The following is a 16,573-nucleotide window of genomic DNA, read 5'->3' as shown; positions in this document are numbered from 1 at the left end:
ATATATATATATATATATATATATATATATATATATATATATATATATATATATATATAAAATATATTATATATTTTCTTGAATTAATCAGCTGATGAATTGTTGATCAGAATTTTACTCTGCAAAATATCAGAATCGGCATCGGCCTAATACAAATCCATTTCAGTTGGGCCAGTTTTTTTTTTTTTTTTTTTGTAAGAAATATTGAGCCATTTTCAACAGTAAGAAGATATTTTGCCCATAATTAATGTGATAACTTCATTATTTTTCATTAACAATTAATACCGTTAAAAACGTAATTTTTCCACTTGCTCTCGACTGACGATGACGTCACCAGGCTGTGCTTAAGAAACAGGAAACGACCAATGAGCCGTGATTGGTGGTTACCTATTTCCTCAGCACAGGTGATGTCATCTTTGGTCAACAGAAAGTGGAGAAAATTGTTTTTAAAGCTATTAATTGTGCTTGAAAAATAATGAAGGTAGTACAATAATTCTGGACAAAATATTAACTTTTTACTGCTGAAAATGGCTCAATGAGTCAAGTATCCCTTTAAATTCATTTCAGTGAGGAAAGATGATTTGAGATCAAAGTGTTTTGAGCTACAAGCATGGTCAGATCACAGATCAAATTAAACTTGTGTCTCAAAGGCACCACTGTCAAAAAACTGTGAGTGTTGTGAAATGATGCTGCCACAAAAACAAGATGACAACCCAATATAAAGAGTGTGACTGCTTGTTGAAAACAATAGTGTGGGAGGATTGGGGCCTAAAAAGAAGGGGAAGCCCCGGGCAGCCAACCCCTTTCACACCATGAAGAAAAATTTTGAATGGGCAGCAAAATTACTTTGGCCAGTCAATACACCATTTTAGCATTTTAGGTTTACAGCTGCTCGATATCAACAGCAATTCACAATCGTCTGCCTGCGCACACACTTTATTTTATTTTATTTTATTTTTTTAACTCTTGGACTTGCCCGGGAATCCAGTGCCCTTTTACACGCCACTGTCTTGCAAGCAGGCATAAACAAAAGCATCTTGTGCTTTAAATCTGCCGCTTCCCTCCGCTTCGAGAAGCCAAATCGGCGCGTGATTGGCTATCTCCAATGGCCAATCGCAGGCCTCGCAGCTCATTAGCATGCAGGTATCCCACCAATGGCGGCGCGTGTTTACCCTGAGCGCGGGCGCCAGGCACGCAGTTGCACCGGGAGAGAAAAACGCCGCTTGGAAGGACGGAGGCGCGATCCAGCCAGGCCGGAAGCGTCCCAGTCCCCGCTGCATCCCGACTCCGAGCCACCTCTCATGGACATACTGGAGCCGCTCGGCCTGTCTGCCTCCGTTTGACCGCTTCACGGCCACTTTAAATGAGCGTCGTACTCTTCCCTGCAGCATCGCCTCCAGTGATTTGTGCGATTTTCATTCATTCTTATGCAGGAATTTAACATGCCAGTAAGTCGTGCTTTTTTATATTATTGCTTGATACTGCCTAAAATGCGTTGATTGGAAAAATACAGGGAGGCTTGTTGTCGTTTTATTACATAATGGGATATTTTTGTCTGTCTAAAATGCATATTTGATGTGAAATAGTCTAAAATAAACAGGATGTTTGGGTGTATTGGAGGAAATATTAATTAATGCAACGAGCTGAAAATTTCCCACCTTAAATATTATACGTCACAATTATGATTTTTAGAACTCCTTAACATTCGTTGCGTGTACAGTTTTGTCAGCATGTATTTAATTCTTATTCCTGGCGTACTGTTTTTAAATTAAATAATTTTAGTTATCCCTAATTTTCTTCAAATGTGCTACATCTACATTTTAAGCATTTTAAAATTAATATAGTGATTAAATTTGTAAAAAAAAAAAAAAAGAATCGATTGATGTGATTGCAAAAGTGGAACTCGTAGGAGCGAGTCAAGCTCGTGGCTCTCCCCGGCCGAGGTGCACTCCTTTCCGGTCGGCTTTGCCACGAAGGACCGCCTGTTTCCGCGGCTCGGTATATATATATATATATATTAAAAAACCTACCTCATAATTTGATTTATTCTCTCCTTGTTTTTGCTCTGTGTGCTAAAACTGACATTAATTTAATTACGTTAAACGACGTCGATTATTTTGGCCCTTTCTATACAAATTACTCAAATTTTCGACGTTTTGCAGTTGCACATTTAAGGCAAAATGAAACGAACGCCGAACAGTCGAGTGAAGAAAGGTGACTGTTTCTAGATTTGAGGCATTTGAACGGCGTTTTTCTTCCCAGCAATGTCGATGGGGTGTTTGGAAGCACCAGCATGGCGGGCTAATGGCTGCATGCAAAGCCGAGACAAAGGCAGCTGACGGGCGGCCATTCGGCTCCAATGAGTCCCCCCTCCTCCTCCTCATTTCTTCTCCACTTGCATTACAATCTCAGCTGTCATGTTTGCAGTAGCCATTTTCTTACTCTTTACCGCATATAAGCCACACGTGCTTGAACGGTAGCTCACGACGTTGCCCTTCATCACGTTTTCGACGAGGTGGGAGATTTTTATTGTTGTGGATGAAGCACGCGAGAACAGTGTGTGTGTGTGTGCGTGTGCGCTTGTGTCATGCATGGGAGGAGGTGGAGGGCTGCATGCAGGGAGTTTCAGGGGCTCGTAAATGACAAGGTATATTTATATTAAATTATTTAATTCAATGTAATATTGTCCTGCTGCAAAATTGGATTCTATTAGTGAAAATGTGATTCTTGCTTGTTTCAATTTTTGAAATTTAATCTGAATTACTTCTTGGGTGTGAAATAATGTCTAATAATAATAATAATAATAATAATAATAATAATAATAATAATAATAATAATAATAATAATAATAATAATAATAATAATAATAATGATGATGATGAAGGTTGTGCTTCGCTTGCTCTTCTGTTGTGAAATAGGTCGTGTGCATGGTGAGTGCACGATAATGCATGCACACACGCACACACACACACATGCAATGAGAGGTTGATGACGCATCTTTGAATTTAAATGTTATGAATCCTCTTTTCACATATTTTTTTTTGAAATATAGTAATTAGGAACCGACCGTTTTTAATGGTTATGGGATTAATTACAAAAACACATTGAGTGCAAAAATGTAAAAAACAAAACAAAAAAACAAGTCAGCATATTGGAGACAATAGGACGAGGACATATAAAATGAAGAGTTGATGGATTATTATTTTATTTTTTTTAAACGTGGATTTTTAATCCCGACCGGAAGTCGGAGCGTGCAGTGGACCGATGCTTGACCGGGGGAGGCACGCTAAAGCCGGCTTGATCGATAGAGCAAGGCCCGTTAGGATCGCCACTCAAAACAAGAGAGAGAGAATCTCAAGGAGTGTGAATTCAATGAAGCAGCACTAATGTCTTGTTTTGTGCTCGCCTTGCATCATTTTGCTTCCATTTCTCTCTCTTTTTTTTCTTCTGGGCAGAAAAGATGATCCGGAGCGACGTTTTCGGCTGCGTGAGCGCCGCGACCGACTGAATGCAACACACAGATCCGCGGCAGAGGATTATTCTATGGGCTGCGTTTGATTTTCCTCCCCGGGCCCCATCCGGATTGCGGATTATTGGACTTTCTCGGGAATGGAAGGACGGGACTTCGCGGCTCCGGCTCACCTCCTCTCGGAGCGGGGCGCCCTGGTGCACCGAGCCACCTCCCGGATCGCCCCGTCCGGCCACAGTTCCGTGCAGCACGCCGGTCACTTTCCCGCGGGGAAGTACTACCCGTCACACATACCGATGGCTCCCCATTCAGGTTAGTCCACCATTCTATAGCAATGGATGGTCTGAGTGTGAAGCTTGGTGCAACATGATGGTGATTTTTTTTTTTTTTAACGGTTTTTTGTCCCCCCAGCAATGGTCTAAAGGAGTGGCTGTTGACACTTTAACTGCTCAAATAGCAGCTCATAAATCACCTTTTTTGTGTGTGTAAATTGTATTTATCATGTAGCTTCCCTTAAGCAAACAGTTATTTCAGAATTAAGTAAATGTCACAGCATTTATTCAGAAGTCCTTAAATTAAATGTAATCCCTTTTTAAAAACCAAACACGGCACACAGTTGTTGCTTTGACAGATAAACCTTTCAACAGAAAAATAAAATGGAATGCCTCGTAAAAAATGCAATGCAATACCTTTTTAATGGCCTTCATTTCTGCAATTTTGTTTTACTACCTTGGAATACTTTTTAAAAGCCAACAGTGGACACCCGGTTATTAAGGGTGGGAATCACAGCAGTCAAGATAGGTTGATACCAGTAGCATCACGCACGGTACAGCAATTGTGCATTCATCAAATTTCATATTTATATGATGGCCTTTCTACACTCTATGGATATAGACTGTTATTTTATGATAAAAGACATCAAGATGTTATTGAATTAATTTCACTTTAATTTGATATGAAGCTGATATAGTCAGCTCAAGAAAAAAAAAGTAGACAGTTTCGGTCAAGAAATGTAAATTTTTGCAGTCATCGTCGTATGATATTCATGGTATCTGCAGAAACCTTCACGTTAAATGTTACCTACTTTTTTTTTTTTAGTCTAATGCATATTGCAGAGATTGCAGCAACCAACTTTCACAATTAAAACCCATTTCAACAGGAAATTACAATAATACCCCACTAATATCTTTTATTTTTTATGATTTTCATTTACTTTAGTCCTTTTGAAAACTTAATGGACTTAGTTGAGGTGGGAATCAGCAAGCCAGGACACTATATTGTGATATTTGGTAACAGTGGTATCACCATACAGCGATTGCACAATAAATGATACATGAGCTGATACGTCATGATATCAATATGACGGCCGTTCTTCAGTCAGCGATTTATTCGTTTTGTATGTTGAAATGTTTCTGAATGAACATGTTACACTTAAGATCAATACATATGTTGAAATATTGGAAATGAGACTTGGGAAATGTAAAAGTAGCGAATTATAGTATACTAATAGATGGAGAATTGTTCAAATATTTACATAAGTCCCAAGACCGCTCGCTAAGGATTTTACTGTACATCATGCCCTGTATTGAAGGACACATTTTGATGACAACGCGTGCAAGCGGTCGGTGTGCTTCCATTTCGCTAGATGGCAACCTGTGCAGTGAAAATGCCAAGACAGGTGGATAAGGATTTGACATCATTTGATCGGGATTTGATGTCACTGTATCGCTGCCATTTATTCACATCTCAGTCTTAATGCAAATTGATGAAATGCAAACATATTAGCAGTTGGCATGCTAACATTCTAGAGCAGGATCGCCACTCGAGTGGAAAAAGTGCAAATAGAGATGAAAAACAAATATTGGAAACTTGGTTGCTAGTCAGCCACTATTTGTAAGGAGAATTGATGAAATGCTAACATGCTAGCAGTTGATATGGTACACAGTCAATTCTGTAAATTTGATTCTATTTAGAGTGGGACCAAATAGACTCAGTTTTAGAGTAATATTTACAATTAGAAGAGGGTAAAATAAAGAATTATAAAAAAATAAAAGTTACTCAAGGTAGGAACGAACTTATGACCTTCAGCTTGAGAGGCACCCAACCTACTCCCTCGGCCACACAGTTCTTGCTTTCTGCTAGCTTATCGCTCATGTCAGCTGCAGCTAATTCGATGATTGCATGGAATCTTCCTACAAGAAATCCAAAACAATATTTGGTCTCTTGGAGAAAGGTAAACAGTAGGAGGGGCATAGCTCAGCTGGTAGTGTGGCAGTCTCCCATGCTGAAGGTTGTGAGTTCGTTCCTCAACCCTTGAGTGACTTTTATTTTATTTTTATTTTTTTCAATTTTTTTATTTTACGCTCTTCCTAGCGTAAATCTTAGTTTACTCTAAAATTGAGTCTCTTTGGTCCCAAACCAAATAGAGTCAAATTTACACTACAGCATTTAATGTGTAGCATAGCGAGATAACCTGATTGGCAAAAGCACTTAGGGGAAATTGAGGCAAATTTAGGCAAGTTCTACATCTTGCCCTATATTCAGATGCTATTTCTCATGCGATGTGGTGAAATTGTTACGGTAATAGCATAATTGACTAACTCAATATCAATAGAAATTACAGTTGTGCGTAATAATAATAATAATAAAAAAGCTGTGTTTTTTTCACATTTTTCATCCTGGTCATGGTAATCTTGTTTTTGTTCTTTGTGACTTGTTTTCCTCAAACAGTCAAAAATGACTTTGGCTAATTATTAGCCTAACACAATGCTAATGCTAACGCACACACATGAGTGAGTTGATTGCTGTGCCAGAAGTGATATGATATCAATGTGATCTGGTTACATTGCCATAGCAACACGCTTCGATCATATTTAAGAGCCTATGTGAACAAAATGCGAGGCTGTAACAAATAGCTCACGAGTCCCCCTCCCCCACCTCCGACAACAACCCACTGATTATTGATGCTTCCGCCCATCTTAATCTCTGTTACACCACAAAATAAATAAAAGAAGAAAATACGTGTTGTTTGAATGACAGATTTGAGGATCAAATGTCGTGTTTGAGGATAATCAAGGCCTTCATTGTTGACAAGACGTCTTGGACACGCGTTGTGGAGGGTCGCGGCCGCGCATGCTAACGGCGCTTTGTCACTTAGCATTGATGCACGTGGGCGAGCGGTTTGGCACGGGTGACGGTGCACCGATGGGTGGGGGGTGGGCGGCAGGGACCGGGTGGTCCCCCCGCCCCTTCGGCATCCTCCTGTGTTGGCCTTCACAGCGTCGGGGTGCAAATGTGTTCACGGTGCACGCGCCAGCTTTGACAAGTGACTCGGGAGTATTTACATTTGTGATACTGCGTTCATTTATCATTTATAAAGCCGCTGCAGAGACAGAAGCGTGCGATTGCGCTGGGTGATGCAACTGCACATTTTAGAGTGGCCCAAGGCACACCTGTACAATAAGCATCTTGACTGCCACACCTGTGAGGTGGACGGATTATATCGGGCAAGGAGATTTAGGCCAGTTTGGGAACACGTTGATGTTGTGTACATCAAAATTCAGCTCGTGGGCCCAAAAAACAAAAGTGGTGTATTTATATATGTGAAAATGAACTTTATGGAGTTTAATTGGAGTTATTTGATTTTAAGAAAGCAAACCAATTTCTGCTTTTATTGCCATGTTTATATTTCTTCATTAAATTCAAGGATGAACAGTTTTGATATTCATCTATGCACCCATTAAAATAGAAGCAGAAATATTAGTGTATGCATGAATATGTCAGTGTTGAATGTTTTCAAACGTTACCATTGAATAGCTCTTTTGTCGTTTTCAATGGCAGGCTGCATTTAAGAGGAGGCTAAATAACAAAGAGCGGAAAATGAAGACGCCAAATGCATTTGCAAAATAGTGTCATTCGCACTGAAAAATATGACATGGAATGCAGAGAATTTATTAGCCTTTTATCATTCTCGATTCATGTTTGCTTTTCGCACACACACACACACACATGCACACGCACGCACACACACAAAAGGATGGACCGAATATCTTTTGTGCTGCACCAACACGAAGACTGCAAATGCCACCGCTCCCGTGCAACCAACACAGGTGGCTTATTGTTCTCTCCGCTCTCGTCACTTTTGTGGGTGTGACGAGAGAAAACCTTATCTCCCAATTCAGTCTTCCAAATGTCTTCAATTCGCTGCACATTTTCAGGCGTCTGACTCATAATTCCTTATGTTGGATGTTTACAAATAGATACTGTATGTTTCAAGAGAAATAAGCTTGACAATTTTGTTTCTTTTACAACACCACCTTCAGTGCCAGACTATTTTATATGTGACATTTATTATATCATATAAAATGAGATTTTAAGTGTAAATGCTTTATGGTGGGGGTGTCTGAACCTTTCCTATAAGGGACATGTTGTTGACTCAACATGCTAAAACCAATACAAATGTAGGTTAAGATATTATGCACTTTTATATTCCCTTTTTCTTATATGTGCCATAAGATGCATTTCTAGTTCCTAGAAATGCAAAATAAAAAATTACTCTGGAATAGTCACAATAGTCTTAACACACAATGGTTCTCCAACACTTCACAAATTCACTTATACTGTATGTGGATTATAATCGTCATTATTATTATTATTATTATTATTATTATTATTATTATTATTATTATTATTAACAACACATCCTGTTATTTGCCAAACCTTCCCCCACTTAATTACATTTTTCTTACGCACTCCCAGATTAGTCACATAAAAACAAACAAACAAACAAACAAACAAACAAACAAACAAACAAACTGTTATAGGATCATCCATTATTTGCTGATTTTCACTATTTGCAGTCTTACACCTCCCAACAGTAGCTGGGGTCCACTGTACGGTACTTTGTTTCTAGTAAAGTTTTTATGGTCAAAATATTCTCAAGTTATTAATATCAGTGTAATTTTGACATTTAAGTGTTTTTTTTTCATGATTTTTTTTTCCTTTTCAGTATGGCCCTAATATTCAACTCAACTTTGTTTGTCGTGCCCACTGAAAAATGGCTGTAGCTAAAACTAAACACAAATAAAGAGCAAAAATAAAACACAATAATGAAATAATAGCTGTAATTAGGAGTGTTCCAAATTAATCAAGGTTTTATGCTACCGATTCTGATACCAATGCCCTGGATTAGCTTTATGTTTTTCCATTTCAGAGCTGCTGACTAACAATTTCTTTAATAAGTGATAAGGTCGTCAATTATGTATTTATTTATTTATTTATTTATTAAATTCGTCAATAATTATTGTTATTATTATTTTCTTCGAAAAATTGATGAATTTAAAAAAAAATCAACCCAAATTTCCATCTCTTCTATTAAACTAAAAGAGGACATGCATGCAATGCAAAAACATCAGTTACTGGTTTGATCTGTAACATGTAGCGTCAAGGGTAGGGGGAGGGGCTGCTACACTACACACAGGCTGGTCTGTCGTTGGCTCCAAAGTACGAGCTGCGGATGATCACTTTTTGTGATTGGCATTGAAAGGCATTGTGCTGAGCATGTACATTTTTGCCAATATCGGCCAATCACAATTGGTGGTTTATCGATCAGAGCACCACAGGGTTGAATAATAACAATAACAACTAAATAAATATATTTTTTAAACGAAAAATAGACTTCTGTAAAAACACAAGTGTAGTCAGTCACATCAAAACACTCCTGCAGTGCCTCCTCCATGTCTAGACCGAATTGTCACAGTCTTGATGTCATGTAAACATAACACAATCCTCCTTCCTATTGTTCAGATGTGCCCGTGTGCAATTTCAAAATTATAAAATATATTGCAGTCTGACAACAAAAAAAGAGCTGCGGCACCTAAAAGCACCCCAGAGCCGTACTTTGGATAACCCCACTTCATGGCTTTGAAGCACTACATTTACAGTTTAGTGTACTTTACACATTCGTTTATTATACTGTATATTTACTTAAAAGGCTCGAGAAGACGCCATGAGAGATTGTATGGCATTTTCAAAAGGCACAACGCAACTTTTAATAAACTAAACTAATTAAAAATGCTTATTTGTATGTAAACACTGAAATACTGTTTTTTTTTTTTCCCATCAAGCATGTACCATTACATTCATTTGTGATTGTCTGAAAAAGGCTAATGATACGCATGTGTGTGTACGCATGTGTTTAAGAATAAGTTGAGCACTGTTAATGGTAAAAGCAATAACAAACTGAAATGGTCGGTAGATGAAATAGAACCCTGTAACGGTGATGCGATGAGACTTATGGTGACGGAGTCGGTTGTTGCAAAAAAAAAAAAAAAGCCATTAAAACGTCACGTGATGTTTGGCTACTCCTTAAAATGACAACAGCTTTTATACAGTAGAGAGGGAAAAGTTGAACTCATGAAAAGAACTCTCAAAGTAGTTTTTATGTGAAGACCCTGAAAAATGCATGCTTAAAAACGTGAAGAAACAAAACTTCTCGGGTAGGATGTCCGTTGTTAGTCATTAATGTCCCCATCCCTTGTCTTATATGCTAGCGACGTTAGCCCCACTGAGTATCTTGTTTGCAGAGTGCGTTGGATCCCCCCGGGGACCAACCTGCACACTGGTTGACATGAATATTTAACAGACACAATGAATATTTCAAGGTTGGTCTAAAAAAAAAAAAAAGCATGGTGATGAGGTGTGCCATACTGTCGTTGAAATATCATGCTAGTGTACAATGCTGCTTCTAAAAATGGAAACAATTTCTTTCACTTCCGAAGCAAACTTGTTCATGTTGTGGAGTGCAGCACACCGAGCGACGTGGGGTTCAACAGCTCGTTTGTATGAGTGGCCAACTGTCAAAGTCTAGTTTTGCTATGATTCAAAATTTAAATCAGCAGTGAGTGGCATTGCCACATTACAGATTTTTCTTGAAGCAAAACAGATTCAGATTATGTAAGCAAGATTCAACCAGCTACCACTGTTGCCAAGGCGACCACTAATGCAGTATATGTATTGTTTTTTCAGTAATACTTAACTATATTTATGATCCCAGTACCTACCACAGCAAATTAAATTCTTGAGAGAAAATGTGACTCTATTTAGAGTAAATTTGACTCCTTTTAGTCTCTGCCACCAAAGCTCAAGCAAGCTTTCACAACAAAAATTATATTTCCTGAACATCCAGCCGGCAAATACTGTATTTTTCCTGAGTGAGCGACCTTCAGCCACTAGCTTTGCAGCGATTCAAAATTTGAATTGCCAGTGAAAAGCGACGCAATGTCACAAATGTCATGACCAATCAAAAATGCCATGTCATCCATGAAAGCTTTTGCCACCAAAATAGACGTTTCAGGCTATAAGCAAGATTCAAGGACCTTCAACAAAGCCGTACCAGTAAATATTATGTATTATGATATATATGATGTGCCTTACAATAATAATTATATTTATAAGATATATTTAGTCTACCTATAGATTTAATAGCAAAGCGTGGAGAGTCTGTGTCAACAAAATAAATGCAAATTTCACAACAAAAATTACTTTTGTAGGTACAAAGTAGCATATTTATGTCTATGACTATATTTATGAAAAAGCGAAGGGTGGAGAATCTTTGTCATAGAAGTAAGAGTATAGTCAATGAATGGAACCATTAGCCTCTTTTATTCCTCACCCATTTCCACCTCTTTCTATTAATATAGGGTTGTAGAAAAGGAAAAACATTTGTTCCTTGACATATAATAAAAAAAATACAGTACAGTATATGTGAAGCCTCAAAACTTTCCATACTAAAAAGTACACCGGCTACATAGTTTCCAGAGTCAGTATGTGTGATGGTCAATCACCCGATGAGTGGTGTTGAGTCACCGACAGTATATTTTTTTTATTCTTATTATTGTCCAGTTCAGTCATTTCACTGTCTGGTGTGTGGTGGGCTGAAGCCTAACAAATCAGGGATGTCAAATGTATTTTTCATGCTTTCAGTACAGTATTTTCACATTTGCGCTAATATTTCATCGTTATTATGCACGGTGCATTTTTATTAAATGATAGCTATAAAAAAGGAAGAACAGATTTTCAGCTAAGAAACATGAAGTAAATGTACTATTTGCATACACGGTTTGCTACACTTGGGCTACAGAAAATGATTGGCGGGCTTGACGTGGCCCCCAGGCCTAGAGTTTGACACAGGGGCGGAGCGAAGCGACTTTTCGCTTGTCACATGGGCCTCCAAAGTCAACAAAGCCAACAAAAACATAGCAAAGCACCAGATTGCATCAGAAATTCAGATTTGTCGAAAAAACACACCACGACCTTGTCAGTCCATTCTCATTTTGGGAGCGTTTGTGACGCATGCCAGGTGGCCGGTTTACGGTTGCGCTTTCCCCCAACGTGACCGCGGATCAACTTTTTCCCGAGCTGTAAACTCATTTAATGTGCTCGAATTGAGCGAGCCCGTTGACGAGCTTGTGGAAGGGGTAACGCTATCTTCTGTTGACTCGGGGGGCCGTTTGCACTTGGCTGTGGCGGGGACGCGCTGGAAGCGGCCTTTATGGCAGGGGGCTCGTCTTTCAGCCATATTGTTTGAATCGCCGCGCCTTGCCGGAGGTGCGCTCGTGTGAAAGCAGCTGTGGGGCGAGGGGGGCATTCTGGCAGCGAGAGGTCATATATGTGTCATCCCGCACGCTCAAACTTGCACTTCCTCTGCATCTTCCTTTTCCACAAGACCTTCCCCCTCCCGAATGCTTCTTTGCAGGAAGAGCCTGGTGTCTGGGAAGCGGTGGCTTTCCTGCCACTTGGGCTCGAGCCGCCGTCCTCGCAGCCCGGACCATTGTTGGCCTGCCCGCCTTTGTGCGTATGTTTTACGGCTGCTGTTAAAGATAAAAAACAGCCCCGTCCACCCCCTTTATTGTTCTCTTGTAGGATGTCCCTGTCATTCTCCCAGTTTTTACGTCCGCGCAGCTTCCCCCTTCAAAGGTTAGCCGGCCTGTCTGCTGTCTCTCTCTCCCCCCCCACATTTTTTTTTTTTTTTTTTTTTTTTAACCAAAGGGGAATAAATAACTTTACGGAGACTTTTATTGAGCGTCTCATTGCTGGAATATCCCGTGGGTCTGAGGACGCTTCAAAGACAAACACAGGTGTCTGGAGGGATTAGCAAAAGGGCAGCTTACGACCCGGTCGGGCCTTTAAAAAGATTCAAGACGATTGTGTGGGGTGTCGCTCGATTGTGACTGTGGCTGTTTACAACAACCGATAAAAAAACAACAGCGTTTTGTCCCTTTCGTGACATCGGTTCCAGTCAAGGTTTTTACTAGGGGTGGGGCAAAAAAACGATTGACCGAACCATCGGTCGTCAAGGGGAGCTAAACGACCGTATCGGTAGCAGACTTGTCAACCGATACAAAATCCGCCGGGAATCTAGATACATCGCTTGTAAAGCTGTGGACCGGATATCGCGTGGCTGTGAATCGGTTGCGAGTGAGGCTTTATGGTTTTCATAACAATAGCAAGAGTTCTGCGCCGTGCTCTACTTGTTTTGTTTACATTTCAGTAGCAGCACTATTCAAGCTACTTCCGTGTTTACAGAGAGCCAGCAAAGTAGCGCTCAGAGACGCTTCATTCCCCGGATGTTGTAAACATAATGCAAAGACGTTTTTTAATGAGCATTTAATCTCATTTGACAAAACTGATCATCTCCATGCTCGCGACATGGCACACGCGCGCAGTCGCGCACAACGAGTGACAACATGCAAATGGAGACAGTTAGCAGAAGCCGGTGCCGTACATCTCGGTATTTCCCATGGCTATCGAGTCCTCTCGGTGCACTTGTATGTCCCGGGCCGGCGTTGGTACTGCGCGCGAGCCAAAAAGAATAACTCCCGTGACGATCCAATGCATGGATTCAAACGACACAGGTATGTCCCACAGCCAACACACCAGCTAAGCTAAAAGCACACTGCAAGTATCTCATTTCTCAGTTTGTGGCTCCCTGTCAATGTACACAACTAGCATGAGCAGCAGATAGGAGAACTGAGACGTGCCCGCGATTACGTCATCAAACGCAAAATGAACGACAGCCCAAAAAAACAAAACATAAACAGTAGTGATTCCGTGGTCATCATCGTGTCTCAGATTAAAAAAACAAAAAGATGTCATACATTAACCAAAAATGAATGTGATGGCAAAGAAAAACAAAAATTGTTAAAAACAAAAATTGTTGATAAAAAGGTTAGGGCACTTTTGGAAATATTTTTGGATATATTAAGTTGTTAAAATGTGTTTGATAGATTTATTGTTCCATAAGGTGGCTTCATATTTCTTTTGGCTGGACGGTAGATTTATTTCATGTCTTACATTTATGTTTCTGAAATACTTCACAATGTGGACATATTCTGTTTAATTGTGTTGGTGTCTTTTTAAAGGTTAAATATTTATATTTCAAATTGAATTATCATCCTTTTGTTTTCCCGATCCTTATTTTGAATAAAAAAAAACTATTATAACTGTCAATAACAACTAATAAATATTTAAACTGATACATTTTTCAGTCATATCGCCCAGCCCTTTGTTCCGGTCCATTTAAATAATTGATTCAATATATAAAAATATAGAAGACATATTTGTTGTTGTTCTTTTTTAACACATTTGTAGATACTTTAAAAATTTGTGGTGTTTTAAGATTAATGTTTACAAGCAACAAATGTCACTATAAGTTTTGAATATTGAAATTAATCGTATCGAATCGAAAATTGTATTGTTCCCAAACTTAATCGAACCGTATCGAATCGTTCTGTTCTGAAAGATAATCGTTTTTCAATCGAATCGCAACTTGTGTATCGAGATACATATCGAATCGGCCTCATGTCAGAGATTCCCACCCCTAGTTTTTACAAAGATGCCTTCTGATAGCTCCACCTACTGGCCTGGCATGCACAGCACAGTTTTCTAACCATTTTCAAAGGAAGTTGAGTTTATTCATTAATTAACTCATTTGCAGCCTCTGAAATGAAGAGAACGGTTGAAACAATGGTAGTTATTACAAAAACAGCCAGCAGGTGGCAGCAGAGTATAAGAGATCAACCAGGGCCTTGTTGCAACAAGCTCTTTTTGCCAGGAATGTGAATAATGATGAAACTTAGTTATATTCTAATGCTAATTGCTGCAAAACAGAAAGTCTTTTTGTCTGTTTTGACTGTGTGTTCTTGGTAGGCTATGTTCATTCCCCTTTAAGACAGTTCCGCGTGTGTAGTCACGTGACTCCACCCATCCAGTCTGGTCAAGAAGGTAAACAGACGATGAGGCAATGGCGGGTGGTTCAGCGGCTGAAACCACGGAAGTAACGTTAGTCGAAGTTGATCCTTTTATGCTTGTCCTGAAAAGAAATTTCGACATCTTTCGTTTGGAAATATCTTGTGTTCCACAAAGACGATGTTGAGCAAAAGAACACGAAATGTAAAGTGTGTCTGAAAACCGTCGTAACTACCCAGAGCAAGATGGCCAAGCCTTTTCCGACACCGACAGTTTAAAGATGTGCGAAGCAAGTTTCGAAAAGTGCTATCCCCAGACAGCAGAGCATAACGGAAGCATACGAGGGAACGTCAGGTGTGTGGAAATAACCAACGCGATAGCCTACCACATAGCAAAAGATTATAACTTCCATATCTACAGTGCACGGAGTTTAAACACCTCCTAAAAGTACCGACCATCGTGAAAATATTGCTTCCCAACACTGAGTGGCTGCCGAATGTAGACATTTTTATTTGCAATTGTTTATATGTTTTTTAGTTTACGTATTTTGTTTACAAGCCACACTACCTCCTTTGCACATGGCATTATTTATAATTTGCAAGAAACATTACCTCCACAAATATATTGCCGCCTTTACACAAATATAGGCCTTTGCATAGGGGGGTCATCAGCTCAATATTTGCGGTACTTGCACCCCCCCCCCCAAACAAAAACAAAACAAAACGAAACTCAAAACGAAATCAAAACTAATTAAAATGAAAATTCCAAAACAGTAATCACCCTAGTAAGGAGTCAACCCTGCGCCAGTGATATTTAACAGTTATTTTACAATGCCTTTCTAATCGAAAGGCAGTTGGGCGGCACGGTGGCCTGAGTGGTTAGCACGTCCGCCTCCCAGTGCTGAGGACACAAGATCGAGTCCAGGCTTACGCCTTCCTGAGTGGAGTTTGCATGTTCTCCCCGTGCCTGCGTGGGTTTTCTCCGAGTACTCCAGTCTCCTCCCACATTCCAAGGACATGCGTGGCAGGTTGATTGGGCGCTCTGAATTGTCCCGAGGTGTGCTTGTGTGTGTGGATGCGTGTTCATCTCTGTGTGCCCTGCGATTGGCTGGCAACCAGTTCAGGATGTACCCTGCCTACTGCCCGAAGCCGGTTGGGATAGGCTCCAGCACCCCTGTGGATGTATGGATGGATGGAAAGCCAGTTTGTCAAATTATCACGAGTTCTTAGAACAGGAAAATCAGCCGTACATGCACGCACGCCCACACACATGCACACACAATAATGGGTAAACTTACAAAAAAAATTAATAGACTTTACTTGGGCACTGGACAGTGACAATACAAATATCTATTGTTAGTTTACCAATAGTGGATGGTAAGCGATAACAACAGCTAATGTATACCACCTGGAGGCATTCAAGCTGTTTTAATTTAATGAGCATTTCATCTCATTTGACAAAACTGATCATCTCCATCTGTTTAAACGCTGACAATGAGCTTCAAATACACATTTGATGTCGATTTTCACAAATTGAAAGAAGACCACTTCAACATTGATCAGCTGCTGAATAAAGGAGGGGAAAGACTGTATCCATGTCTTTTCATTTCCAATTCCAAAACCTCTTGCTGAAAAGAAAAAATCTACCCAAAACAACTAGAGTGGCCCTGGGTAGAACGGCGACCTCTGCCAAGGCCAAATAATCCTAAACAGTGACGTCTCATTCCATTGCAGTCCTGTAGGTGATGGCGCGAGCGCCGCCATCTGTTGGATGTGGGAGGTCACTACCCTATTAGGCCCCTATCCAAAGCAATCGCCTTGAGCTTTTTGTGCTTTGTGAATTAATAATAGTAATGGA

At 39.9% G+C, this 16,573-nt stretch overlaps 1 protein-coding gene across 8 annotated transcripts in view; it reads left to right on the top strand.

Moving 5' to 3' along the window:
* Positions 1 to 1,178: 1,178 nt before the first annotated feature.
* bahcc1a (BAH domain and coiled-coil containing 1a) overlaps positions 1,179 to 16,573 on the top strand; it is an 84,479-nt gene continuing 69,084 nt past the window's right edge. For 7 of the 8 annotated variants that reach the window (XM_077497163.1, XM_077497121.1, XM_077497146.1 and 4 more), the window contains exons 1-2: positions 1,179 to 1,448; positions 3,456 to 3,781. In XM_077497163.1, the coding sequence (XP_077353289.1) occupies positions 3,610 to 3,781 (172 nt within the window). In that variant the 5' untranslated portion in view covers positions 1,179 to 1,448; positions 3,456 to 3,609. Of the gene's footprint in view, positions 1,449 to 2,515; positions 2,648 to 3,455; positions 3,782 to 16,573 lie in introns of those variants that run through there. The other variant, XM_077497104.1, reaches the window with a different exon arrangement.

Source organism: Festucalex cinctus, chromosome 1 (assembly GCF_051991245.1).
Source record: "Festucalex cinctus isolate MCC-2025b chromosome 1, RoL_Fcin_1.0, whole genome shotgun sequence".
NCBI classification, from domain to species: domain Eukaryota; kingdom Metazoa; phylum Chordata; class Actinopteri; order Syngnathiformes; family Syngnathidae; genus Festucalex; species Festucalex cinctus.
This window is presented reverse-complemented; position numbering and strand designations above follow the sequence as displayed.